This window comes from Balaenoptera ricei, chromosome 10 (assembly GCF_028023285.1).
Source record: "Balaenoptera ricei isolate mBalRic1 chromosome 10, mBalRic1.hap2, whole genome shotgun sequence".
Classification (NCBI taxonomy): Eukaryota; Metazoa; Chordata; class Mammalia; order Artiodactyla; family Balaenopteridae; genus Balaenoptera; species Balaenoptera ricei.
Genome location: NC_082648.1, coordinates 52,481,607 through 52,507,766, shown reverse-complemented (window position 1 = coordinate 52,507,766; position 26,160 = coordinate 52,481,607). Strand labels below are relative to the sequence as shown.

General features: G+C 44.5%; 1 protein-coding gene across 2 annotated transcripts in view; it reads left to right on the top strand.

The window, feature by feature from the left end:
- The window catches only part of PPM1H (protein phosphatase, Mg2+/Mn2+ dependent 1H), a 265,477-nt gene that overhangs the window by 162,713 nt on the left and 76,604 nt on the right, over positions 1-26,160 (top strand). For both annotated transcript variants that reach the window (XM_059936399.1, XM_059936398.1), the window contains exon 5: positions 16,388-16,472. In XM_059936399.1, the coding sequence (XP_059792382.1) occupies positions 16,388-16,472 (85 nt within the window). The remainder of the gene's footprint in view (positions 1-16,387; positions 16,473-26,160) is intronic.

The following is a 26,160-nucleotide window of genomic DNA, read 5'->3' as shown; positions in this document are numbered from 1 at the left end:
ACTCAAAGGCACCTATTGTGACCATCCACAAATCTTCTCTTCTTCAGAGGAAACATCCCTGGTTTCCTTCACATGGTCTTCGGAGAGCTGGTTAGAGCCCCTCAGCCCCAGGTCTCTGGCCCTGGCCCTCTTCTTCTGGAATTTCCCTGTTCACACATGGCACCACCCAGCACTGAACTGACCCATGCTGTGTGGAGTGATGGCCCCCCCCTTGTCAGGACAGCATCGTTGAGCCCACTCTCACTTTCCTATCAGTCATGCCACAGAGCCAAATCATGATGACCGTCTGTTGGAACTGAAACTCTTTAATTTTGCAGCTATTTCAACCACTTTTAATTTACCTCTTTTTACTTAAACTGTTCCTATCCTTCGTGGTCAACCAAAAGATCATGAACAATTTTGTTGGTTTCTAAAGTCCAAATAGATAGATACTCTGCCTTTGGCATGTCTTTTACCTGGAAGAAAAAAAGAGATGGAGGAAGAGGGCTTGGGAAGGGACAGGCTTTCATCTTAGTGGACTCAGGCAGACCACCAGTGACCACTGCTTTCCTTTTTTAGCCCTCACGAGCCTTGCCTTTAATGACCTACTCTAGAATCTTCCTCCAGATTGATATCAGGTCCCTCCTTGTTAGTTTACAGAATCCATTGTTTCCTTTGTTGAAAAGGGAACCTGAGTTGCCTGTCTCTAATCTCTGGTCACATCTTTCCTTCACTGCTGTTCCTCCCAGATTCCTGACAGAACTGTGAAAGCCTCATCTTCAAGTACTTTTAGGGCCCTGGGATGTAATCTGTTGAAGCCAGAAGACTTGATCCCATTTATTGCAGCAGAGTTCTCTTCTGTAATATTTTCATCTATCTTGGGCCTTAGTTTTTTGTTTTTTTAAACTCGTGGTTATTTTCTCCTTCCACCTGACAAGTAAAATAGAAATAAATTAGTACTTCTCCTTCTTTGTCATCCATCAACTTTACACCTGTAGTTTCCAGCAGCCAATTAGTCTCTTCCTCAATCACCTCAATTTTTCAAATATAACTAAGGAAGGTCACTTCTGTTGTCTTCACCATGTTCCATAGGTATAAGTCTATTCTGGGTTTTAAGTTTGTGAACAGTTTTGATTGGTGGGTGTTACTGTCCGTTCTTGGCCAACTTCCCATCAGAAGTAATAGGGTCTTAAATTAACACCATACTAATGAATGGTCTGAGTGTTTGCAAAATGGGAAAAATATAAGGTCCAAAATACATTACTTTGCATGTCAGAGAGATTCCTATGTGTGAAATAAGACCTACTGGGTAAGCTATAGAGGAGCAATGACATTCTGCAGAGATGAATTAAAGCTCAACTCGATTTCTGGAAGGTCCCAGGGGAGGAATTAGAAGCTGCAGAGCTGAGCCCTAAAACTCTAATTCACAGGTCCTATTCTGGACCCTGCCAACCAATCCTCAAAAGTTGAACAGGGAACTATATGGACAGAGGATAAGGCAGAGGAACTCATTTTGTAAGTAATACATTTTGGCCGTAAATCCCCATGCAGTCCCTTCATGAGCCAGACTGGAACATATTGGGGTCTTCTTTTGTTTAAGCTGGAATCAGGACCCAGAACAGTCTGTCTGCCTCTTTCCCCCAGTCCCGGTGATGCGGGAGAGTCATTCCAGAGAAGCAGCAAATACAAAAATAAAATGTGAACCAGAACAAGAAAGCCCCCAAACTTCTAATGAGAACTAGTTGAAGTCAGGGTAGCAGGAGCACACCTTGAGCTCTCATACCTGGCAAATTATTGAAGAGAGGAGTTAGAATGGAGAAAACCAAGGGGCCAGGAGAGAGGGGGAGAGAACTTGGTTTTCTTACAGGCAGCCCCCCTCCCTGATCTCAGCCCCCGTTACCTCTGAAGCTTTGTGAATGCAGTGCCTCTCAAAAAAGAAAATGGAATCAGAGAGAGAGCAGCCCTGATTTTTCACCTGACAAGGTTTTTGGGAGTAGATGGTACAGCTCCCAAGAGTGAAACCCACTGTGTCCCTAGGCTGTAGCTCAGCCAAGGGCATCCATCCCTGAATTTGACCTACGCTCGGTAGGAAAGTGAAGAGCGGTTAAGAAATGTTCCTCCCCCAGTCAGATTTGGGAACTATTGCACAGTTACCTAGTCTTAGAGAACAGTGACACATTTTACTATACTAAAGGCTCCAAAAAGTCCTGTGACAAAGAAAAGTGTTTCCCAAACTCTTCTGAGCATGCATTTTTTTGGTGGTTTCCTATTATCACTCAGAAGAGTGTTCCATGGAAAACATTGTAGGGGGCAACTTCAACTCATCGATTTACTCTGTGAAGTGAGTTCAACAGGTAAATGAGGGAATGGACCCATTTTCTATGGTCTCGCTTAATATTAATCCCCACGTTCTATATCCATTCCCTGGAATACTTGTTTCAGTTCCATAGTTTTAACTACCATATAAACATAACTGTTCCCAACTCTCTCTTTCTAGCACTGACTTCATTCCTGAGCACCATACCCACATTTCCAGCTGTGTACTCATTAGCCCTTCTCCCTGGGCATCAGGCACGTGTGCTGAACTCAACATGTCCAAATCAAAATGCAGTGTCTTCTCCTCCAGATGGGCCTCTCTTCCCGTCTCTCCTGTCCTTATAGCGTCATCACCCTCCATTGTCCAACCTGGGCATTGCAATAGATTCTAAGACCTTTTCATCTCCTTTACTTGGGAGAATATATTTTTAGATTATATACATTTAATAAATACACACATAATTTTAAAAATTTAATATATTATACCTCTGAGACGTTTCTGTTTCCACAGACATAGTCCAGACTCTCACTTTTCATTTGGACAATTGTAATAGCCTCAGGTAAATTATGGGCTCAGTGGAATTTTTGCAGGGAAAGGGAATTTGGCATGGGAACCTTTAGTATATCTGTTTGTCAAAATGAAATCTTAAGTTACAGATATGCTTGGAAAAATCTGAAGGAGATTATGGCATTAATATTAATGGACAGCGTGGGGTTTTAAAGCTAGTGATCAAGAGAAGCAGGAGTGCTCCATTACTACCCTGTCAATCTCCCTTCTTTTCCGTGGAGTTCTGGGGGTACCTGAACACGTGACTAGAAATGACAGTGGGAAATCAGCATGCCATTTCATCATTAAAGCCTAAGTGGGGTCACTAGATACACTGTTTGGTTTTTTTTTTTTTTTTTTACCTCCTTCATACAGTTCTTTAGGATCACAATTGTGGACAGTTATTGTACAAAATAACAAAATTCCAAGTAATGACTGTTCTACTTTGACTTGTAGATATGTATGTTTCCCTTAGTGATTCAATCAGCTATGCTTAATAAGTCATGCTTAAAGTCCTTTTGCACATAAACTCATTTAATCTGAAGAAAGAGGTATTTTCCCTTTTTCAAATGGGGAAAATTGAGTGTCAGAGGGGCTCCTAGCATGGCTAGTTCATAGCTTGAGCTAGACTTTGAACTCTGAGCCCTTGGTCACTTTCCACTGCACCTCAACTGGCTCCCCAAACCCAAATGATGGTTATGTTCAGTGGATGAGAGATGGGCTTCCCAAGCCTTTCTATGTGAAGAACTGACATGGGGTAACCATCAGCTGGTAGAGCCAGGAAGCCCTGCAGGCGAGGCACCCAAACTGTTATCTAACCACTGGGCCACAGATAAGCCAACTGCCCTGCCAGGTGAAGTCATGTCGTAGCTTATTTTGGGCAGGGGCATGTGGCACCGAGGATGACCTGTTTACTTCCATGGTATAGGTTGTAAGACTTTCTAAGTACATTATACAGTACACAGTCTAAAGTGAATGTTTATGGATCCGACTTTGCCCTCACACCACAGATGTAGTTCCTGATTTATAGCATCATAAAGAAACAACAATAAAGGATGCTTCAAGATTCTTGGCAGGCAAGTATAGACAAAGCTCCCTCATGTCCTTTTGAAGAATTTCAGGGACGGAGACCCCTTGGAATTGGCTTCGGTCAATGTATAATGTGAAGATTAGGAAATTCTTTTCTTGTTTCCAACCATAGAATCTTACTGATTTGATTAAATAGAATTTCCTCTTGTCTGTGTTGCTCTGAGCATGAAGAAACTGGTCACTCACCATTCCTTCAATAAAATGATTTCAAATTGCGTGAAGGAGATTGTGATCAAATCACTGCTCGTTTTTTCCTTCAGGCTAAAATACCATAATTGCTTTAACCTCCTTCAAAGCATCTATTTTCCATCCCTTACATTGTTTTTATTTCTTTCCTTGGAACTCAGTTCAGTTGCTCCATGGCATTGCCCTTTTAAAATAGAGTGGTTGGAACTGGACACACCTGTGTCCAATTGTAACTAATATGGAGCATTGGTAAAGAGGTTGCTTCCCGGACTCTGCATGTTCTACCTGCCTTGGCACACAAACAGTGAGCTATTGTCATCATCAGTTATTTAAAAGAAAGGGAAGGGGGAAGGGAGGGAGGGAGGGAGGAGGAGAGGGAGGGGGGAGGAAAGGGGGCGGGGGAGGGGGAGGGGAGGGAGGGAGGAGGGGAGGCCTCACCCAGTCTGGCTACTTGATAGGAGGAGAAAAATGTGCTCGTTTTGGGGCTTGAGAAGTGTTTGTGTACATTTGTGCGGGGGGACTGTGGAGTGCTGTAGATTATAGGTATTGATCCTGCACTTGAGAAGAACAGAATATACACCCTGTGACACAAATGGAAATGGAACCACTAAGTGTTCAATATGTGCATTGAGATCGAAGCACACAGGCAAAACTTTGCCAACTAAGTGCTTTTGAAACTGTGCAAAATAAGAAACCGCTGTGGGATTTTCAGAAATAAATTTAGTTTGAACTCTGCAATCCTTTAAGAGAAAGTTTTAAAATTCACCAACTGGGAATGCAAAATGGTGCTGCCACTTTCAAAAACTGATTGGCAGTTCCTCAAAATGTTAAACATGGAGTTACCGTGCGACCCAGCAATTCCACTCCTAGGTAGATAGCCAAGAGAACTGAGAATATATATTCCCATAAAAACTTGTACAGGAATGTTTACAACGATGTTATTCACAATAGCCAAAGAGTGGAGACAACCTAAATGTCCATCCACTAATGAATGGATAAACAAAATGTGGTGTATCCTTACAGCGGAGTATTCATTCAGCCATAAAAAGGAATGAGGTACTGACGCCTGATATAACACGATGAACCTTGAAAACGTTATTTTAAGTGGAAGAAACCAGGCACAAAAGGCCGTGTATTACAGGATCTCATTTATGTGAGCTATCCAAAACAGGCAAATCTATAGAGACAGAAAACAGATTAGTGGTTGACATGGGTTAGGGGGGAGGCGGGGGGAATGGGGAGTGACTGCTAATGAGTATGGGGAGCAGTTCTTTTTGAGGTGCTGAAAGTGTTTTGGAATTAGATAGTGGTGATGGCTGCACACCCTTGTGAATATACTAAAAACAACTGAATTGTACACTTTACAAGGGTGAATTTTATGGAATGTGAAATATATATATATATTTTTAAATTTATTTATTTATTTATTTATTTATTTATTTATTTATTTATTTATTTATGGCTGTGTTGGGTCTTCGTTTCTGTGCGAGGGCTTTTTCTAGTTGCGGCAAGTGGGGGCCACTCTTCACCGCGGTGCGCGGGCCTCTCACTGTCGCGGCCTCTCTTGTTGCGGAGCACAGGCTGAAGGCGCGCAGGCTCAGTAATTGTGGCTCACGGGCCTAGTTGCTCCGCGGCATGTGGGATCCTCCCAGACCAGGGCTCGAACCCGTGTCCCCTGCGTTAGCAGGCAGATTCTCAACCACTGCGCCACCAGGGAAGCCCTGGAATATATTTTTTAAAAATGAATAAACAACCCCACCGTTAATATACACATGGACCCCTTATCATTATTTTTAGAAATAAGCACCTCAAAAAGTTTTCTTTCATGACTGTAAGGCTTCTACGTGGTGTGGAAAATATTGTGCCAGTGCACTTGGTGTCATGAATGTTGCTGGTATAGCAAGATGTTTGTAGAAAGTGGCTGAATTATGACATTGAGAAATTATTCTGGGTGGTGTGAATACAAACTGGGCTGCTTGCGAGGAAAACAGGAACATCTGACTCAGTTATTGCTCTGCGAGCGGTCATTTATTTTTGCTGCTACTGAAAGATCTGAATTTTTTTTTCCTGACCATTTTTTGGTGAATATTTTTGCTGATACACTTGCGTATTTGAGGTTCTGTTAAATGAATCATCGTATTTGCAACTTTTTTCTTTAGTATCCATTCTGGAAATGGAATGACTAAAAACACACCAAAGCCAATTCCAGGCTCCTGGGATTATTTTTTTCCCTTCAGCTATTTTTTGACCCCTCTAATTAGCACCAACAGCCTGGATGTCGTCTGATGGTGGTAACCCCAGCTTACTCCATCAGCTGCCCTGCTTTCTTTTCCATCGACACATTTCTAGTACTTCTGAAGGAGACAGATGCTTCTGCTGCATCTGAAGAGGGTTCACAAGGTCTGATGCTTTTTGACAAAATGGATGCCTCCTCCCTGTACTTCGGAATTGATACGCGCTGTCAAAACGGGTTTTCTGAATGGTTGCTCTTTGTCACCTTGTACCAGGTTTTCTCCTCCATCCTGGAAAATGTGCAGTTTAATGTTGCGTTTCGAATCACTTTCAGCTGAAAAAGCGTGTAATGGAATCAGGTCAGAGATGCCTTTTGTTTGCAGCTTTGCGTTCCAAGGGGACTGGTGACAACAGTGAAAGTACATCGGGGGGCTTGCTCGATATTGGGCTCCTTGTCCTTTATGGTTTAAAAGAAGCACTAAGGGTGACTTCTCACATCCTGGCACTTCTGTATTGGTTTATATTTATAAGAATCTAAATTTGGGGGATTACCTCCTCCTGAGAGGGAAAGTAGTAGCTGTAGTAATTTGTCCGTATTTCTCCACTCCATAGATATTCGGCTTATTTTTCGGAACCACTGAAATTTAGACCTGGGAGGTGCCTGAGAAATAGTCTTGTCCTTACCCCTTCTTTTTATTGGCAAGGACACCAAGGCCAAGAGCTAGCGATTAACCTAAGGTGGGGCTGGCAGCTACAAGTTCTGGTTCCCAAGCCAGTGCCACCACACCACCTCACTACCAGCGATGGGGCACGTGGATGGGTACCCCTCAGCGCTGTGGACTTTCTGAGCAGGGAGAGGGCCTGACATCGTCCATTGCCCCACAGTAGTGCTTTGTCTTTCCCATTACAACCTCCCGTGTAAACTGGCAGAACTTACCACAACCCAGAAAGATTCCTCCTGTATGTCGTACACTCACGCACCCTTTACTACACATGTGGGCGGTTTCCGTGCTGCAGGACTGGCTGGCCGCTTGACTGTTTGAGATGGGAATGAAGTTCTGTGCTACCTGGACTCTTGCAAACACTAGCCCCAGAGCACTTTGCTTTGCCGGCCAGCAGTTCCTGTGCTGCAGAGAGAAGAAACCAAGGGGTATGGCAAAGTGACGCAACTTGGTTTGGATGCTGCCTTCAGGAGTGAGCTTGAGCCCTGACTTTCATCTTACTTAACCTTTCCCTCCGTGGAGACTGGCCTGCTGGACACTATTAACTGCCTCTCAAGTCCAGCAGCCTGGCGATTTTGAAGTTCTTTTCCATTTCAGCTCTGCAGAGAGATTCTACCTTTAAGCTTGGAGATTTTCATATATATATGAATATATATAATGTTTATAAATGGAGATTTATATGTGGAGATTTTTATACATAAGTATATCTATATTGTATATAATCTACATCTATAACTATAAATCTATGTGTATAAGGGATATATATATATATATATATATATATATATATATATATATATATATATATATATATATAAATTTTTCCCCATACTTTGTGCCACTTGGACCTTCTATTGAGGCTGAAAGCCTATATGCTCATTAATTGTCCTTATACCAAGTTTACATAGTACCTATTTGCAAAACCACTTGTGAATTTTAGTATTTTGTTTGGTCTTAAGGCCGAAGTTTTTACCTTGAGGAGGCAGGAGGGCTGACAGGTGGTCTGCTCTGCAGTGCCCTGGGCAGAGCACGGGCTTCTAAGCTTCCTGAGGCTCACAGAAAGGAAGTGCTGGCTGGAGTTCTCCTGCATTTGTCCTCCAGCATTCTCCAGACTTCCTCTTCCTCTTAAAACTTCAGTGTGTTGCTCCTTTGCTTGAATCTGAAGCTTTCTCGATAGTCACAGCCGATGACGTAAGAGCTGTGCAGCGCACCGAGGCAACGTGGTCTCGTTTCACTGAAGGCTGGAAAGGAGGGTGTGTGAATGAGCCTCTACTATTCAAAGCTAGTAGCATCCTGGGGCTAGGGGGAACTTTCTGAAACACTCCAAGAGGGTGTTGTACACCGTGAGACCATTCCAGAGCGTAGCTGTGAACATAAGCTACAGCACATTGCCCACAACACTCACCAGTATATGTTGAGTTCTGCTTGCCCTGGAAAGAGGGAGATGTCTTCTAAGCAGTAGGAAGTGTAGCTGGCTGTTTGCTCCCTCCTGCTCCGCTTACTCCCAGCAGTGATCTCTAAGGGGAAGTGCCTCTCCCATCCCACGGCCACATCCAAACCCCTGGATGGCTGCCTCGGCCTTGAACTCTGCAAGTCGTGTGGTGGTAGGCAGCCCACAGGCAGTGGATGCAGTCATTGAGGTGGGGCAGCGGGGGATGTTTTGTTTTGTTTTTGCCTTATCAAAGTGTCACTGATTTAACACACTGAAAATTTCCCTGTGGCCAATGAAAAAAAGTATTACACGGATGCATACTGTCAGTGCCTAAGAGGCATAGTTTCAGGTTCTTAGGTCCTCAGAGAAACGTGTGTGTCAGAGTAGTTCAGAATGCCCAGGCTGTGGCAGGAGGGGGAGGATTACATATGCACAGACCCTTCTGTACGCCTAAAATAAATGGAATCTAGCCATCCAGGGGAGGGGCTGATGAATCCTCGAGTCACCCCATTCATTCTTCATTCAGAACGTCTTTCTGCCGTTTTCATTTGTGAGCGTGGTTGGCAGTTCTGAACCTACTTCTGTGGGTCTCCTCTTAGAACACAAGTGATAGAAGAAAAGAAGGTACAGACATTTTTGGTCTTAACCAGTTCTCATTTTTATAACAAAATTCTGCCACTGGCTTCTTAGTTAGTGGCTTCTGGTGCAGCTACAGGAGAGTTTTGCAGTCGCACCTGAGCTCTGAGAGACGTTTGGGCCCCAGGAAGAATTCTGTGGTCACTTAATGCTTGGGTCCCACCAGGGTTCACGAAGACTGGTAGTGCTACAAAGATGAATTAGCATTTAGTAGGATTCCGGGCCTTTTGTGAATATGCAGCCAAATCTGGGCAAATAAATTCCTCTTCAGAATTTACAAAAGGAATGTTTCACGATTCCTGTAAGTCAAACCATACAAAGATATGTAAAGGAAAATTAACTTTCTCTCCCACTTCCATGCCTTTCTCCCTACTCATTCAAACATAATTTATATTATCAGACAGCCAGGTGGCCAGGTGGCCAGCTAGTACAGTGACAGCCTTATTCACTCTCTGATAGTGCAGGCAAGAGGCAAAGAGAAAGCAAAGTGTTGCGTTTTCCGCACACAAGGGCACCGGGCCAGGGTCAGGTGATGACATGCAGCAAGGCGGGAGGAATCTTCTAGGTGTTGAGGAGCTCTGAACAAAAGGTTGTGCCTTTGGACCAAGGGATGGGGGTGGGATGGCAGGTAGGTGGTGGAAAAGGGGAAGGAGTAGGAGTGTGAAAAAGTGCTGAGTCAGAGTGGGGAAAAGTATCTTAGCCAAGACTCCTGTGGAGGTGCCTAGGCTGGGTAGGCAGAAAAGTATGTAAATGTGACCCATGGTGAGGGTGGAGAGAGGGAGCCGTGGCCTGCAGCTCCCCTCAGAGACTGCAGAGCCCTGGCTGGGCACCAGGGGTGGGGAGGGCAGCTTCCCCGCAGGCCTGCCCGGTAGAACCTTTGCAGAGCCTGAAGGAGCACACATAGGATTTTGGCCTGGAATCAGATACTTCGTGTATATTGGGTATCTATATATAGTTTTTGTCTTTATAAAAATGGGATTATTCCACATATTATTACTCTGCAATGTGCTTTTCTTAACAATACATCATGGATACCTGCAGGTCACAAAACAGACTTAACTTTTTAAGTGACTGTGTAACATCTTACAGATTACACACCAATCCATTCAACAATTCCCCCTTTTGATAAACATTCATACTGTTTCCAGTCTTTGCCACAACATGTAATGTCAAATATGAATTGTTGACTTGTAATGAACCTTTCATTTCTTTAGGATATATTCCCCACAGTAGGGTGGCTGAACCATTTTTTTATGGAGTTACAATTTTAAGAGATTTAAAAAGTATAACAATCTATGTTCCCTTTAATTACGAGAATGACTTTTTCCCCTCACCTTATGAGAACTATTATATATTGTTAATGTTTTCAATAGATGTTTGCCAATCTGATGAGCAAAAATTACATTACTTTTACTTTAATTTACCTCTTCCTGGACCAGTGAGGTAGAGCTTCTTTTCATATGTTTATTGAACATTTGCATTTTCCATTCTGGTCAGTTGCCTAATCACATTTTTTATTGTTTTTTTTTTTTCTTTTGCTTGTTTGTCAGATGCCTTTGGAAAGTATCACTCCTGCTCTGAGACGGGATTTAACAGGAGTTAGTGTGATCTCCTTAAGAGAAACTGTAAAATTGAGAGAATATCTGAAATGAGCATCCTATTTGGCCCTTTATTTTTCTCTTGACCAGTTTACGTTCTGACCAGCTTGGGGAACAAAAAGTAAATCTTTTTGACTCCAAATTGTGACATTCAAGGATATAAGTAGCAGAATTTTCTAGCACCTGTTCTCTGAACTCAAATTTTTCATCAGTTAGGAATAAATTGCCCTTATCCTGTCATGTGCCTCATATGGGGGGGGCTGTTTAAAAACTATCAGTGTCTTTGCTTTACCTCCTCTTTTCCCATCCTTGCAGTTGACTCACAAAAACACATTAAACCTTATCATTCGCCGTGTTACAAATACTGCTCCGTCTCTTAGACTGGGTAAGAAGTTAAAGCGTGTATATTTCCGTTAGTCTCTGTAAATGAAAGGCTAGCCTTAACTTTGCAGAATATGCTCAGGAACCACCGCCTCTGTATGGTATGGGATGCCAGGTGGGAAGTGGTTGCTAGTTGGTGAAATCACCCAACCCCTGGTGACTCCCTCACCTAGTCTCTGGCCAAACACTGAGTAGGTGAATGAAATGTCATACTGACCACAGTCATATCCACAGGTCTGGACCTGAGGCCCCAGAAGAAAGGTCAGGGCATGTGCCTAACCCTCCTTGACACTCGCTGCTCTATAGCTTTTTTTTCCATGTTTAGTAAAAACATTTCATAAAATAATGAAGTAGAAGATATGAAGTCTATAAGGATCTTATGATGAGAGAATGTAGCTTTAAAGGCATTTCTCTACTTTATTGGTTGTTTAGTACAGCCTTCACATGCACTCTGTTCCCTTTGAAACCCCTTCCTCTCACTGCCCTACTCCAGATTGGAGACCAGCTCTCTGACAAATTGATCCCTAGATCAGAGGGATGAAAGAGAGAAAGATCAAAAGGAAGCCGGGAATCACATAGGAAGAGGCATCATGATGCAGGGACTGGAAAGTTTGGCTGCCAGACTTGCTGTCATTCTTTAATCCATGGGTGTCTCATAAAGGAAAAACTCGGTAGTTCAAACAGAAGTGAAGAATGTTCTGTACATAAGTGGACTTAGATATAATGATCTATTTATGAAAGTAATTAGGTAGGGTTACCCCAGCAGTGAACATTGGAGTTGAATGCCGATACCCCGTTGTGTACGAATTTGAAATGCAAAAACAGAGTAAACATAGCGGTGGCTGCATTCTCCCTCCCCTGCCCACTGAGGACAGGGGCCCTGCCTAGTTTTCCCTTATCTTTTGAGTTACTTTTCAGTGGTGATTCAGCCAGAACAACAACATCCTTTTGGGTCCATTGTCTTTTTGTAAAACCAGTGAAAAGGCATGTGGATTTTTGAGGGCTCAGGCTGTAGACAGACAGTTACAGATCATGTTATTAAGAGAAGTCTTATTTGGGGCCTTCGCTTCTGGACACGTCTGTTCATCCACCCAAGTCCAGCTCACTCTTCATCCATTTAGTCGCTTATCCCTCAGCAAATAGTTATTGCGTGTCTGTCACAGGCCACACACTGAGTGCTGGAGATTCAGAAACCGGGGCTTAGGCTCTGCCCAGAAGACATCCTCAGGTAGTTAGAGACAGCCACAGAGGCCAGCCGTCTCGGTGAGACTGGTAAGGGCTGTGGTACACCAGGCACGCGACCCCACGGGGTCACGGAGAAGGGGCATTGAAGGTAGACCAGGAGGGCATTCTCCTGGGCTGACTCTCAGAGAGGAATCAGTTGGCCAGAAGAAGGGAGAGCAAGTGTGAGACTGAAACCAGAAATACAGGCAAAACCCAGATAATGAAGGAAAGTGGAAATGCTGGGAAGGCACCTAGGGGCTTGCAGTAGGGGATCTGACGTGATGCGAGTAATGCTTTTAAATCATCTTGGTGACCCGGGGGAACAGAGCTCCTGAGTCAGGCAGACAAGCTCTGATACGGCCTGAACCCAGGCACTAACAGAAGAAACCAAGGAAAGGGACAGATTCTCATGCTACTGAGGGGATAAACTCTGCAGGATTGCTGCCCGTTTGCATGTGTAGAGGGAGAAAAGTGAGATGGCTTCTGGAATACCCCCCCGCCCCCCGGTGGAAAGGGATGCTGTTCCCTGAGACAGGGGCTGCTGGAAGGACAGATTTTGGGGTGTGGTGGGGCAGGATCATTAAGTCTGAAACACGTCGAGTCTGAGACGCCAGTGAGTATCCAAGTGAATATTTGTTGGCAGTTGGCTGTTCCAGGCTGGAGCACAGCAGAGACGTGTGGGCCGGAAAGGATGTTTGGAATCATCGGCATATGTCATGGTTGAAGCCATCGATCCATCCAGTAAATGTTAAGGGCGCACAGTCAGGGCCTGCTTCATGGGGTTGTGACCTGTGCGGGCCGCCACATTTGCCTTAATGTTCTGCTGTCACAGTCTTGAAATTCTCATTAATTTTTGAACGAGAGGAGCTGCATTTTTATTTGGCCCGGACCCTAGAAATTCTGTAGCCAGTACTGCTTGTAACTGCCTGGGTCTGTGCACAGTAGTGGGGCCTCGGCGTGAGCAGGACGGACGTGGTTCTCGCCTTAGGAGCTTATGGGCCAGCCTGGAAGGCGGACAGTTAAGCAATGAGTGACAGAACAGGGTGTGTCCCATATTAGGGGCACCAGGCTAACAGAGCACGTAGGAGAGGCCTCTAAACCAAATCTTGGGGGTTACAGGGTTGGGAAGCGAGCACCCAGGGAGGGGGTAGAGAGACTGAATGGCAGCCCGCAACCCCAGGGGAGTCTGAGAGGAGTGTCCTGGGAGGTCGGAGGGAGACCAGGAGGAGCAGTGTCCCAGAAGCTGGGGTCGGGAGGGACCGACACATGCTGCCTAGGAAGCTGGGAATGAGGCCATGGTCAGGGGGTGTAGCAGCAAAGAGGCCGTTCGGGGACTGGTGAGAACAGTCAGGTAGAGAGAGGGGCAAGAAACGAATTTACCTGTATTTGAGGGATCGGTGGGAGGTGAGGAAGTAGAGCCCCTGAATGTAGATTAATGTGTACGTTAATGTGTAATGCATGTGTAAACCTTGGTTTAGGAGGAAAGAAAGGGGAAAGGACCCTGAAAGTGGGTTTCAGATGAGGAGAGTATTGTTTGTTCGGTTTTCGTTTCGGTTTCTGTTTTGTTTGATTTTCAACACAAAGTGTTTTGAGTGTGGCAGGAAAGCCAGTAGAGAGAGAGGTAGGGAATGCAGAGGGAATAACTGACGTAGGGAAGACTCTGGGGTTGGAAGTGATGGATGTACTCACCTGGTCAGGAGGAGAAGAGGAAGAGATGGCTGAGGGAGCAGGTGCGATTCCAGGCGAAGGCCCCCTCGGCTCTGTGACGTCCACCCAACTCTCCTTGTGTAAGCGCACATCCGCTCCCTCCTAGTTCTGCTCTCTTCCTCCCTCAGACTCAAGGCAAAGCTTCTCCTAAGTTCCCTCATCTGTTCTTATATTCAATTAATATTCATGGGGCTCCTGCTAGGTGACAGGCAAGATACCAAGCATCTGGAATATGAGAGTGAACAAAACAGACCAGGCCCCCGACCTCCTGACGCTTAGGTCCTGGAAGAGGCTCTTGCGTGGTCTGGTTGGCTCCTCCCCACAGGCCCACGCTGCCTGACCCCCCATCGTCCACCGTCCCTTCCTTCCTCCTCTTACCGTGATCATTTACTTCCCTCCCGGATACCCACCTTTCTTAGTCTGAGCCTGGAAGCTGGAATTCAGGGGCCATGTAGGAAAAGGGAGGGAAAAGAATTAAGACTAGCTTTTAGCAAAATTTTGAAACAGAAGATCGCTGTGGGAATTTACTGCATAATGCCTTTTGCTCTAGTGCCCCACATTCTCTGGGCCCTTCTTGCTACTTGAAGATTAGGCCCTAACCTTGACCTTCCTGACCCCTCCTTTCAAGTTCTCCAAGTTTCTCCAGCCTCTATCAAAACCCCTACTCTTATTACAGTTATTCTCAGCTGATAAGTAGGACAAAGACAATTTCAGTTAACTCACACTGATTTGTGAATGGTGGATATCACCCTTCTTGGGGTTGGGGGAGGTGGTTGCATTTTACAAGTGACTCTGGATTTATAAGAAGGAATCTTTAATTTGTCCTATTTTCGGCGGCATAATAAAAGAAGTGATACGAGTATTACAGCAAGAGCCACCCTCTTCCCAGGGTCAGCCCCCGCAAAATTTTTCCGTTTTCTTACAGCTTCCACCGTTTTTCTCCTAGATCCATAAATTCTCTAAGGCCCCCAAGATTTTTATTGTCATCTCCTCCCTTGCCTGCCCCCGCTCCACTAGTTTCTATGACAGCAGCAACTGGGCATGGGTGGTGAGGGGTTAGCAGGGGAGGGGGTCGAGCAGCTGCAGCCATTTATAGGGATCGTTGCCAAGTCAGGACTGCCTGCCTCTGCAGTGGGAGGGAGGGGTGCCCGGGGCTTCTTGGCACAAAAAAATGCAGCCTCCCCATGTGAGTGAGGCATCCACCCAGAGCCGAGCTCATTGATGGTATTCCCCGTGCTTGTGGCTCTTCACAGAGAAGTGTGCTGGGTCCCCAGGTCTCTGGCTCCCTGATACCAGGAGCTTTGTGGTTCGAACAGAATGCAGTTCCCCTAGCCACTTGGATTTGTCGTAGAAATGGCAGCCTTCCGCCACAACTGATCGATAGCTGGCAAGCGGCTGCAGGGACCACTGCGGAACAAGGTCTGAGCACAGGAGGCTCCACCGAGAACAGGCTTAGGGAAGGTTGCTCCACAGTTATCAATCCGGCAACTCCTCTTTTAGACGTCTGCTTTGGGGAACTCTGTTCTCTCAAAAGTCCCGGAGTCGGCAGTAGCTGTTGGGCACATTTTGGAGAGTATGTGAATTTCCTGAGCTTTAAGATGAGATAAGAGTGGTTTTCCTGGACCCAGGATATTACCGTAGAAACTCAGGAGCCTAGGTCCGGTGTTCTTAGCTTTTAACGTGCCTCTGCCTCTGAATTCCCTGGGCATCTTACGGCAATGCAGATTCCGATACAGGAAGTCTGCGGTGGAACCCGAGGGTCTGCATTTCTAACAAGCTGCTGGCTCACAGACACTGAGTAACGAGGATCTGGAGCTGCACTGTCTACTACACTAGCCCTCTTGTGACTGCTTAACTTAAAGCTAAATGAATTAAAATTAAATAAAATTAAAAATTCAGTTTCTCAGCTTGCACTCACCGTGATTCAAATGCTCAGTACCCACATGAGGCTGGTTGCTGCCATGTTGGACTGCACAGATTAAAACACAAGTTTTAATGATCACACACAGTTCCACTGGAGAGCACTAGTCTAGAGTGAGCCTCTGGGCATCATTCATTGATTCATTCATTTATTCACTGACCATCTATTACGTGCCAAGTATTATGCTTGGTGCTGGGCATTAACCTAGCAGAACAAGTAAACATGCGCTAACGAGAATGTCATGCTCTTAAAGATACTTACAGTGTGGTGAGTTGGTAACACCGAGCTTTGCTGTGCAAGTCAGAGGAAAAAGGATCCTCTGAGAGTTTCAGGTGTATTCTGAACTAAGCTATGGAGTTATGACAGAATCGAGGTACTTATGAGATTGGCTGCTGACATGCATTTTCACCATTTCAGGGCCATAATCATCAGAAATGGAGAGATCATCCCCATGTCTTCGGAATTCACCCCTGAGACTGAGCGCCAGCGACTTCAGTACCTGGTAAGAGTCACGTAGGTCTGGCAGAGTGCCGCGGCGTCAGGGCTGGCGTCGGAGCTGTTTTGGAGGAACATGTTGCTATTGACCTGGGAGCAGGCCCACAGCAGTAAAACGACATATGGCATTAACACCCCCATACACACCTCCTGGATCACACATCCTGGCTCCGTGTGTGACGACACACCCCACCTCCGTGCATTTATTATTGTGGCTGGTTTCCTCCCATCTGTGACCGATCAAAGACATGGCATGCTCTGTTTCCTTTAATGGCTTGGTATGTACAATACAAAATGTGGTGGTAAAGAATGCTGGTACGTTTTCCCCAGGCCTGCCACTCACTTTAACTCAACCAGAGGGTTCAGACGAGTCTGAATCTCGTGTGAGCAGGGTGGCAGCCCCCAGAGTCTGATGACACACCATGACTTCCTGCTCCGATGTGAAGTCTCAGGGGCCCTTTGGGAGAAATGCAGAAAATCTGTGTCTACCCTGAAAATAAATTCTCCATGTTAGATTTCCCTCTTCGGAGTGAAATGATGAGAGGGCTCTAGGAGGGCTGTTCAGTTTTTCAGATCTTGAGAATTTTTGCTTCTTCGAAAATTTGAGCTTTCTGAAAAACAGAGTATTCCCTGCCCTCAAACTCCAGGGGTAGGGTGTTAGGCTTAGGCTTTCAGTTCTACAACGATGATCATCCAGGATTACTTTGCAGTGGGCATCTTTCGGCACTAGCTGTGAATAGTAGTTCTGCGGATGAAATGTTTTCTTGCCAACTGGCTTTCTTTTTAGACGACAAGGCTAAGGTAGTGACCGCCTGCTCTTAGGAAAGAACTGATCCAGCCTACTCCAAAAGGACTTCGCTCACGTCTCTGAATTCCAGCATGTGGGAACAGTCAGGATTTGATGACTTTGGCTGATTTAGCAAGAAGTTGTGCACTTCCCTCAATTCCCTTGACTGTGTTGTGTTGGTTTTACTCAGTAGCGAAGCTGTGTTGCTTTTGGTAATTACCTGGTCCATAAGACAACAGGAATCCAAAGCCAAGGTAAAAACGTTTCTTCACTCTTTTACTGCTGTTATTTTTCCAACGTATCTGTTGCTATTTTCAAGCAGATAAACTTGAAGCCCCTCCGGGGGGCCCAGATGTTAGAGCCTTTCACTTTCTTTGGCCATCCAGGCAGGGGGAAGGGACCGGCTGCTGCCGGCAGGACCTCGTCCTGCTCCCATCCTTAGGCACCAGCTGGGTCGCTTTGTTGCAAGTCTCTTAACCTTTCCAGACCTTGGTCTGGCACTTATAAAGTAGAGAGCTAGACCAGAGGGCCACCGAGGACCTCAGAGCTGCGAGGGTCCCTTCCAAGTAGAGTTCATAGCGCCCGGCCTCCTTGCCACCTGGCTGGCTCTCTCCAGTCCATCTTCCACAAAGCCCCCCCGCACCACGTGATCATCACATAGATCTTGTCACTCTCTTCCCTAAAAACCTGTGGCTCCCCGCAGTATACAGAAGGCAGACCCAGAATTGGGCCCCCCGCCCGCCTCTCCAGCATCATCTCTTCGTTGCCCTCACCAGTGACACAGTGCAGCCCGGCTGCAGCCACGGAGAACCAACCGTCTTCCATTTCCAGGACACACCGTGATCCCTCCGATCTCCATGCCTTTGGAAATATGCTCTGCCTGGAGAGCCCTTCCCTTTGTGTCTGCCGGGAAAACTCCTCCTCATACTTTGAGACCCCAAAAGAAATGTCGCTTCCTCTAGGACGTGTCCCCTACCCCTCGCAGGGGGCCAGTCCCCGGTGCTCACACAGCGCCCTGTGGAAGCCCACAGCCTGGCTGTCAGCGTGTGGTATTGTATTGCTTTTTCCAAGTTCCGTGTCCTCTTCCAGACTGAGTCCCGGAGGGCAGGCCCCTTACCTTAGGGACCTCACGTTGTCAGTACCTAGCACAGAGCTCATACTGAATCAAGGTGTGTTGACTAAAGGGGCCAGTGTTCGTATTGATGTCTGGGTCATTACCACACAGCACCTCCCCTCCTTCCCCTGAAACCGCTCACAGCGGCACCAGGCCTTTGCCTCCCATGCCTCAGCCCCTCCCTGTCCCATGACCTCCGTGACCCTTAGTAAAAACCATTTCCTGTTTTACTGCTAAAGGCGATGAGTAATAGCAGATCCACTTTTTTATTTTGAAATACTTTCACACTTTCACGTGGCAAGAATGATACCAAGAGCTTAAAACATTAACTTTTAAGGAGGGAGGGGAATGCTGACATTGTTCCGATTCAGATTCCAGTATCAGTGGTCTGTTTTGGGACGGTCGGAATAAGATGCATGTGGCTTCAGAGCTCAGCCTTGTCACGTGACTGCGTCTGTGATTTCTACAAGGCCCTTCACTGATCCCCGGCTTCACTGTCAGTAATGGGCACAGAAAACCCCAGAAGGCAGGTGCAAAGGTGAAATGAAATAATATATGTGGAAGTTTTTGTGGCACATAATACTCATTTGGTTATTGTTGGATGAATCAAAGTCTTGCCACTTCAGATTCTACTGGCCTTCACACCTCAGTGATATTGTCCCTTTATGTTTATTTAAGAATCACTCCTAATGGTCCTAAAATTACTGTGTATTTTGATGTTACTCTTGCACAGTCAGTGGACACTAGTAGCCCCCAGAACAGAGTCTAATACCTGAATTTCTAAAAGGTGAGAACACTGCTCCCATTCTCTGTCGTCCTTTTACTCCTGAAGCATATAGGCTACTCTATATGGAAATTACATCTAAAATTTTCTCCTCAGACAACAGGAGTGTAAATGACCAAAACATAAAATATCCTGGCTGTCCAGCTTCCTATTCCATCAGGAATCTAGGAGTGTGTGCTTTGGAATGAAGAAATCCAGTAATAATAGTCACATGATCTGTGATGTGAATCTTCGTGGTGAAGTATTTGAGAGCATTAGGAGACTGGTAGTATAAAATAACCTTGTGGTGAAATCTTTATGTAATGGATTTCAGAGAATTGGGAGGTTTATAGCATAAAATCTTGAAAATAATATCAATTATGAGAGGAAAACACAGTGTGATGTGGACTTCTCTCAGCCCAGCCCAAGCAAGAGCTGTGTGACCTCAAGTCTCTCACACAATGTCTCTGAATCTCCTTTCCTCCTGAGTGAAATGTGTAGGAATACTTCTCTTGAAATATTCATTACATGTTCTGAGGTCATAGTGAAAAGTAATCTCATGATAACATAAAATACAAAATGTATCTTATAATTTTAGGTACATCTAATCCAACCAATTCATTTTTGGGGAACATCAGTTCCCTTGAACTAATTGTGAACCACTTTTGTGCAAGGAGAGCTGTTGTATCCTTTACATAATCTAAATGAATTAGTACGTCACCAGAAAGTTAACACAATGTATTCCTTATTCTTAGGTCAAATCAAATTTCATTTTCATGATGTCTGAAGAAACATTTATGATAGAACCATGAAAACTTCCAGGTCCCTAGAGACTTGGTTTGAGCAGATGACTGCAGTCCCAGGGCTGTTTGACTTGTAGAAATGGTTAATGATTTTCTTAGAGGTGGGGAGGGTTCGGAGCCCTTTGTACATGAATCGTTTTGATCCACGTCGAACAGGAATGTTCTTGGTATGCACAGTCCAGACGTTCGGGGATTACAGAACTGGAAGCAGATTACACGATGATGGATGTGGCAGGCACATTAATTTTGTTTGGTCTTGCTTCCTGACCTCAGAGGGCCCTTCAGACAGCTCCCTGGGTAATGTGAACTTTGTTCTGTAGATTCTTGGGCTGGGTGATTAATCAAGCAGGCTTGAGGTTTTGACTTGTTCACATGGAATGTGGCAGGTGTGCGATGGCGGAGTCAGGGGCCGTGCACTTCTGCCCCAGCAGTCAGGGAGAGTTGATGATCCTACGAGTCACGACTAAGCCTTGCTTTTTTTCTCGCTGGGCTTTTTTTTTTTTTTTTTTTTTAACGTTTCCAGGGTGATTGAAATAAAATATGTAAGGGGGTCCACCAAGCTAGACAGAATGTTTTGATGGAGTCAATGCCCAAATAGGAGGGAAAGCAGCCTGGTTTGTGGGCGTTTCTCGGCAGCGTTTACTTCTCTGATGCTGCAGCTTCCAGGAAATCACCCCCACTTTTGCTTCAGGTGACAGCTAGGAATGGATCTCCCTCTAGGGGGGACCTCTATAGCCCTGAGGTGTGAGAGTCATGGCTTCCCCCTCCATTCTGCCTAGACATATTTATAAACTCTGATTTGATTACATTAAGATGTGCTGGTATCATCAGACCTTCAAATGTACGTCTGTCCTTGTAGATAATCCAAGTCTGCAGCTGTTTATCATCAAGGGCAATGTACAGAAGAGATGAAAGTGGGTTGCAAATGCACATTTGATACACACAAGTGCAACATTATCTGAGGTGATTTCTTGCGGTGTCCTTGGAACTGTCCGCAGCCTTCTACACCAAGTCTGGTTTGATTTGTCTGCCGTTTCCCTAGTGCTGAGCTTGGAAATGTTTCAAGGGGAACAGCATTGTACCTCTTGGCTCTCTGGGATTTTTCACGCTCAAGCGTTATCTCCCAAGAAGTATATTCCTTAAGCCTGAACCTGCTTTTAAGACAAGAGGCTAGGGCTTCCCTGGTGGCGCAGTGGTTGAGAATCTGCCTGCCAATGCAGGGGACACGGGTTTGAGCCCTGGTCTGGGAAGATCCCACATGCCGCAGAGCAGCTAGGCCCGTGAGCCACAACTACTGAGCCTGCGCGTCTGGAGCCCATGCTCTGCAACAAGGGAGGCTGCGATAATGAGAGGCCCGCGCACCGCGATGAAGAGTGGCCCCCGCTTGCCACAACTAGAGAAAGCCCTCGCACAGAAACGAAGACTCAACACAGCCAAAAATAAATAAATAAATAAATAAAAAGGAAAAGAAAAAAAGAAAAGAAAAAAATACTAGCCTTGCCTTTCCTTAGCTAAGGCTATAAAAAAAAAAAAAAAAAAAAAAGACAAGAGGCTATAATTGGGAAGGGTCATATGTGCTAGTGAGTAAAAATGGCTGGCCTGCCACCTGGACATGGCCCTTAACCTTGAGAACAGGTTGTTAAGCCCAGGAGCCTGGCTGCAGTCACAGGGAGACAACTTCACCACTGCTCTGCTTTGCCTGACGGCTGAGTCAGGGACAAATCCACTCCAACCCCGCCTCTCTCCCCATTTAACCCCCCTTTGCAAAACTGCATTTGAGTTTCAAAATCTTGAATTAAAAAAACGGCAGGCTAAAGTGGTTGACATTTTTCATATTTACTATAGGTTCCATTGATCACACCAGCATCATGAAGCAGCCAGGAGAATTTTAGAGCATGAATTTGGCACTGCCCAGGGTTTCAGAGGCAGAACTTATATGTGGCTGCCCTCGGAGCACTGCCTGGCTTCAGGAGGACTCTGAAGACATTAGCCCTTATAACTGAACCTCGCCGCTTCTAGAGCCTCATTTTGAAAATGAATATAAATGGATGTATTATTTATTCCAGGTTGGGAGAGGTCAGAAACTTAGCATGGAGGCATGCTAAACCTACTATGCAGACCTAAGAAAATGAATTCCACACAGCTGAACAAAATCATCATGAGAAGGAATCCCTACATTTTCTTCTTTAAAAAAAAATCAGTCTTTCTGCGCGGTTGCTATACATCAATGATCTTTAGACTCTAAAGCCCCTATCCCCCAAAACATTCTGAATAAAAAGTTGGGCACATAAAACTGGAGCCATCCGCCCATAGGGTCCCTTGAGAATTGATCTTAGTGTAAGGAAGCAAGATAATGTCATACATCCTTTAAATATATTAAAGTTAAATATGCTTTGAGAGAGGTAGATAGGATTCACTGAAGTTTATTAGGGCAAAAACTTAACTGTAAAATGCTTTCTGTGCTTTTAGTTGCTTTATCTGTGAATTAGGGTAATTGCAGGACCCTCACAGGATTGGAATGAGGGTTAATGAGTTAATATTTGTAGTGCTTACAATAGGGCCTAGATCAGAGGCAAAATAAAATTTCTTAGTTTTCAAATATAACTATATATGAACTTTTTCATGGCCATCCTGTCATTGGGACTACTGTGGCCTTTTATAAAATTTCTCAATTGCATTTGCTTATGCAAAGAGATTGGAGATATGCAGGCATATCTTTTTTGCTGACCTGCGTTGTTCACTCTACAAATGAATGCCTTTCCCCAGATTTTTACTGGGGAAGAAAAAGCATTAGGCATATGAATATGGAAACCTTATATGTTTTATGTAAATGAACACTTTTTACCCCTTATTCTATACATTAAACTGTTGTAGAGTTGACAAATCTAGGCAATTTTGTTTAATATCTCTATTTGTATTCCAGTTTCCATGTGACTCCTTTATCATAAGATCTCAATTTTACAATTTTAAAGTTGTTTTGGGGGCATGCTACTTCTCTGTGGCTGATGAGTGCAATCCCATGTCGAAATTTAAATGTGAACCTTCCTTGAGATCCACATAAACCAGACAGAATTTTATTTAATATCCAATTCTGTAATAGCTTATATACACAAGCTTGGTTTTTGCTACTTTGAGATTTTAAGGACAATTAAGACAGAGAGAATTTTTTATGAAAGACTCCAACCCATATGTGTTTAGGTCTTGGTCATTTCACATTTTTCCTTCTTCTTCTTCTTCTTTTTTTTTTTTTAACCCAAACCAGAATATTCTCCTCCTGCACTATACATCAGGCAGCCAGCCTTGGCTTTGGAAGAGCCATCTCCTTTGACTGTTTGTATGACCGTCAGTGATCACCAGTGGCTTGGCCAACTTTATTAATTTCATTTCATTTGTGACCTTAGACTTTCTATCAGGATAAATCATCTTGAAGTGTAAGGCTTCCAATCCTCCTCTCATATAACCTGACAAGGTTTTTTTTCCCCCCCTAAGGGCAAGAAAGAGGAGAGATTATTCAGTTTTTTAAAGGATGTATATTGAACACTGAAAATCCTCATTTTGATAACTTGCTTTCACATACTGAGAGTTCTAAACATTTAAAAAATTAATTCATATAAAATTTTTCTGGGTAGATGACTTTACATTCCTCTTCTGGAATGTGACTTCTCATTTCATGCATGAGTATTTTTAACTTTCCATATTCTGCTGATGGGAGTGGAAATTGGAACAACTACTTCGAAAAAGGATTTGACCCAGCAGTTTCACTCCTAGGTATATACCTAACAAAGTGTGTACCACTGTTTACACCAAAAGACAAGAATGTGCATAGCAGCACTGTTTGTAAGAGCCCAAGCTGGAAACTATCCAAATGCCATGGAGAGTAGAATGGATAAATAAACTGTTCAAATAATAAATGCTGGAGAGGGTGTGGAGAAAAGGGAACCCTCTTGCACTGTTGGTGGGAATGTAAATTGATACAGCCACTATGGAGAACAGTATGGAGGTTCCTTAAAAAACTAAAAATAGAATTACCATATGACCCAGCAATCCCACTCCTGGGCATATATCCGGAAAAGATGAAAACTCTAATTCAAAAAAAGATACATGCACCCAGAGTTCATACCAGCACTATTTCAGTAGCCAAGACATGGAAGCAACCTAAGTGCCCAATGACAAATGAATGGATTAAGAAGACGTGGTACATATATACAATGGAATATCACCCAGCCATAAGAAAGAATGAAATAATGCCATTTGCAGCAACATGGATGGACCTAGAGATTATCATACTAAGTGAAGTAAGTCAGAAAGAGAAAGACAAATACCATGTGATATCACTTATATGTGGAATCTAAAAAAAGACACAAATAAACTTATTTACAAAACAGAAATAGATTCACAGACATAGAAAACAAACTTATGGTTACCAAAGGGGAAGTGGAGGAGAGGGATAAATCAGGAATTTGAGATTAACATATATACACTACTATATATAAAATAGATAAACAACAAGGTCCTACTGTACAGCACAGGGAACTATATTCAATATCTTGTAATAACCTATAATGGAAAAGAATCTGAAAAAGATATATACATATAAAACTTGTAAGCATAACAAATAAGATTAGACATCAAAAAAAAAAAACTGAATCACTTTGCTGTACACCTGAAACACTGTAAATCAACTATACTTCAATAAAAAAAATTTTTTAAATTTTTAAAAATAATGAAAAGAAGATCCTCTTCAGATTCGCTCTGACCCCACCAGGTGATCCCACTCTTTGTTCCTTACCCCTGAATATAGCTCCATTTCCACCCATTCTGCCTTCCTCATTCTCCCCTGCCAATGCGTGAGCTCTAAGCAGAGGGGTCTCTTTTTTATATTTTGAATCCCTAACCCCTGGTACCTACACCTGCAGGAGCTCACGTGTTAGTTGTGTGAGTTCCATTGGCTGGATACCCCAAAACCTGGGATAATCCCCTTATTGGCTGGCACTACTCATTGGCAAGCTGACCACAAAGCAGCAGAAGGAAAATTTATTCGAAGGAGGAAGCATTTTGTGTTCCCCAGCAGGCAATTTTGAGTAACCTTGGGAAGCACCGTCTCAGTGTCCGCAGGAAGCCTGGTTCTCAGCCTGCTCCCAAACCCAGTACATACATATCCCTCCCTGGGATCTGGGTGCCTGCTTCTACTCCCTGTTTTCTCCCCGCCTTGCATCCCCAAGATGCTCAAAGCTCTCCCCTAGCCCAGGATGGTGGGGCTCACGCCCGTGTTCTCTGGAGCGAGACAGACCTGGGTTCGGGGACGCACTCTGCTCTACTGAGAGGCTTCCTGGAAGGTCCCAGAAGGCCTCTCTTCCTCAGGCTTGTCCCCTCCTAGTATGGCTCAGTCCCTCTGTGACTCAGAGACTCTCACTGGGATGGGACAGTTGTGTGTCTTCACAGTGCTGTGCTCACCTCCATCCCCTTCCCTTGAAGCTGGTTTCTGCCCAGGACTAGAGAGGAGAGCAGCCAGAAGAAGATGCTCAATCCTCCCGCCCCATCTCTGGTGTCCTGGCATTTCTTGACACAGCAGGTTACTCCAGCATCCTTTCCCTAGAGAAGATGCCTCTTCTTGTTCCTGGCCAGATGTAACCATGTCTGGAAATGTCTTCTTATTAGCTGCCCAGACACTTAAGTGTCAAGGATATGTGCTACCCTCTTTTTTTTTTTTTAGCAAACCTGTACTCTCCAGAGTCCTTAAAAGACTCTTGACCACCTGCCTTTGGTTTTGCGTGGGCAGTGGTTACCAAGCCTTTCCTCCCAGGTACCATTTGTGGTGCACACCTGAACTCCAGGTGTACCTCCACCCCTCTCCCTTCAGTTAGGAGCATTCAGTTATGCTTCCTTGAAGGAAGGCCTCAAAATTTAGGATAAAAATGGAGGTACAAAAAGAGGTCCAGTTTTTTTTTTTTTTTTTTAACATGTGGCAGGCCAGCACACTTTAAATTGGATTTTAGTATAAAACACATTTCTAGGTTTCTGGTTGGCATGCTTATTCGGTAGAGAAGAGACATAATATAATTTAGATGTTCTTAGGATTGTAAAATATCATGGGGTTTTCAATGGTATGACTGCACCCACATGCTTGTTGTTTTACAGGAAGGTATCTATGAAATTATAAAAAGTTAACTAAATCCAAAATATGTAATGTGTGTCCAAGATTGTTTTCATGTGCCATGGACCTAAGTT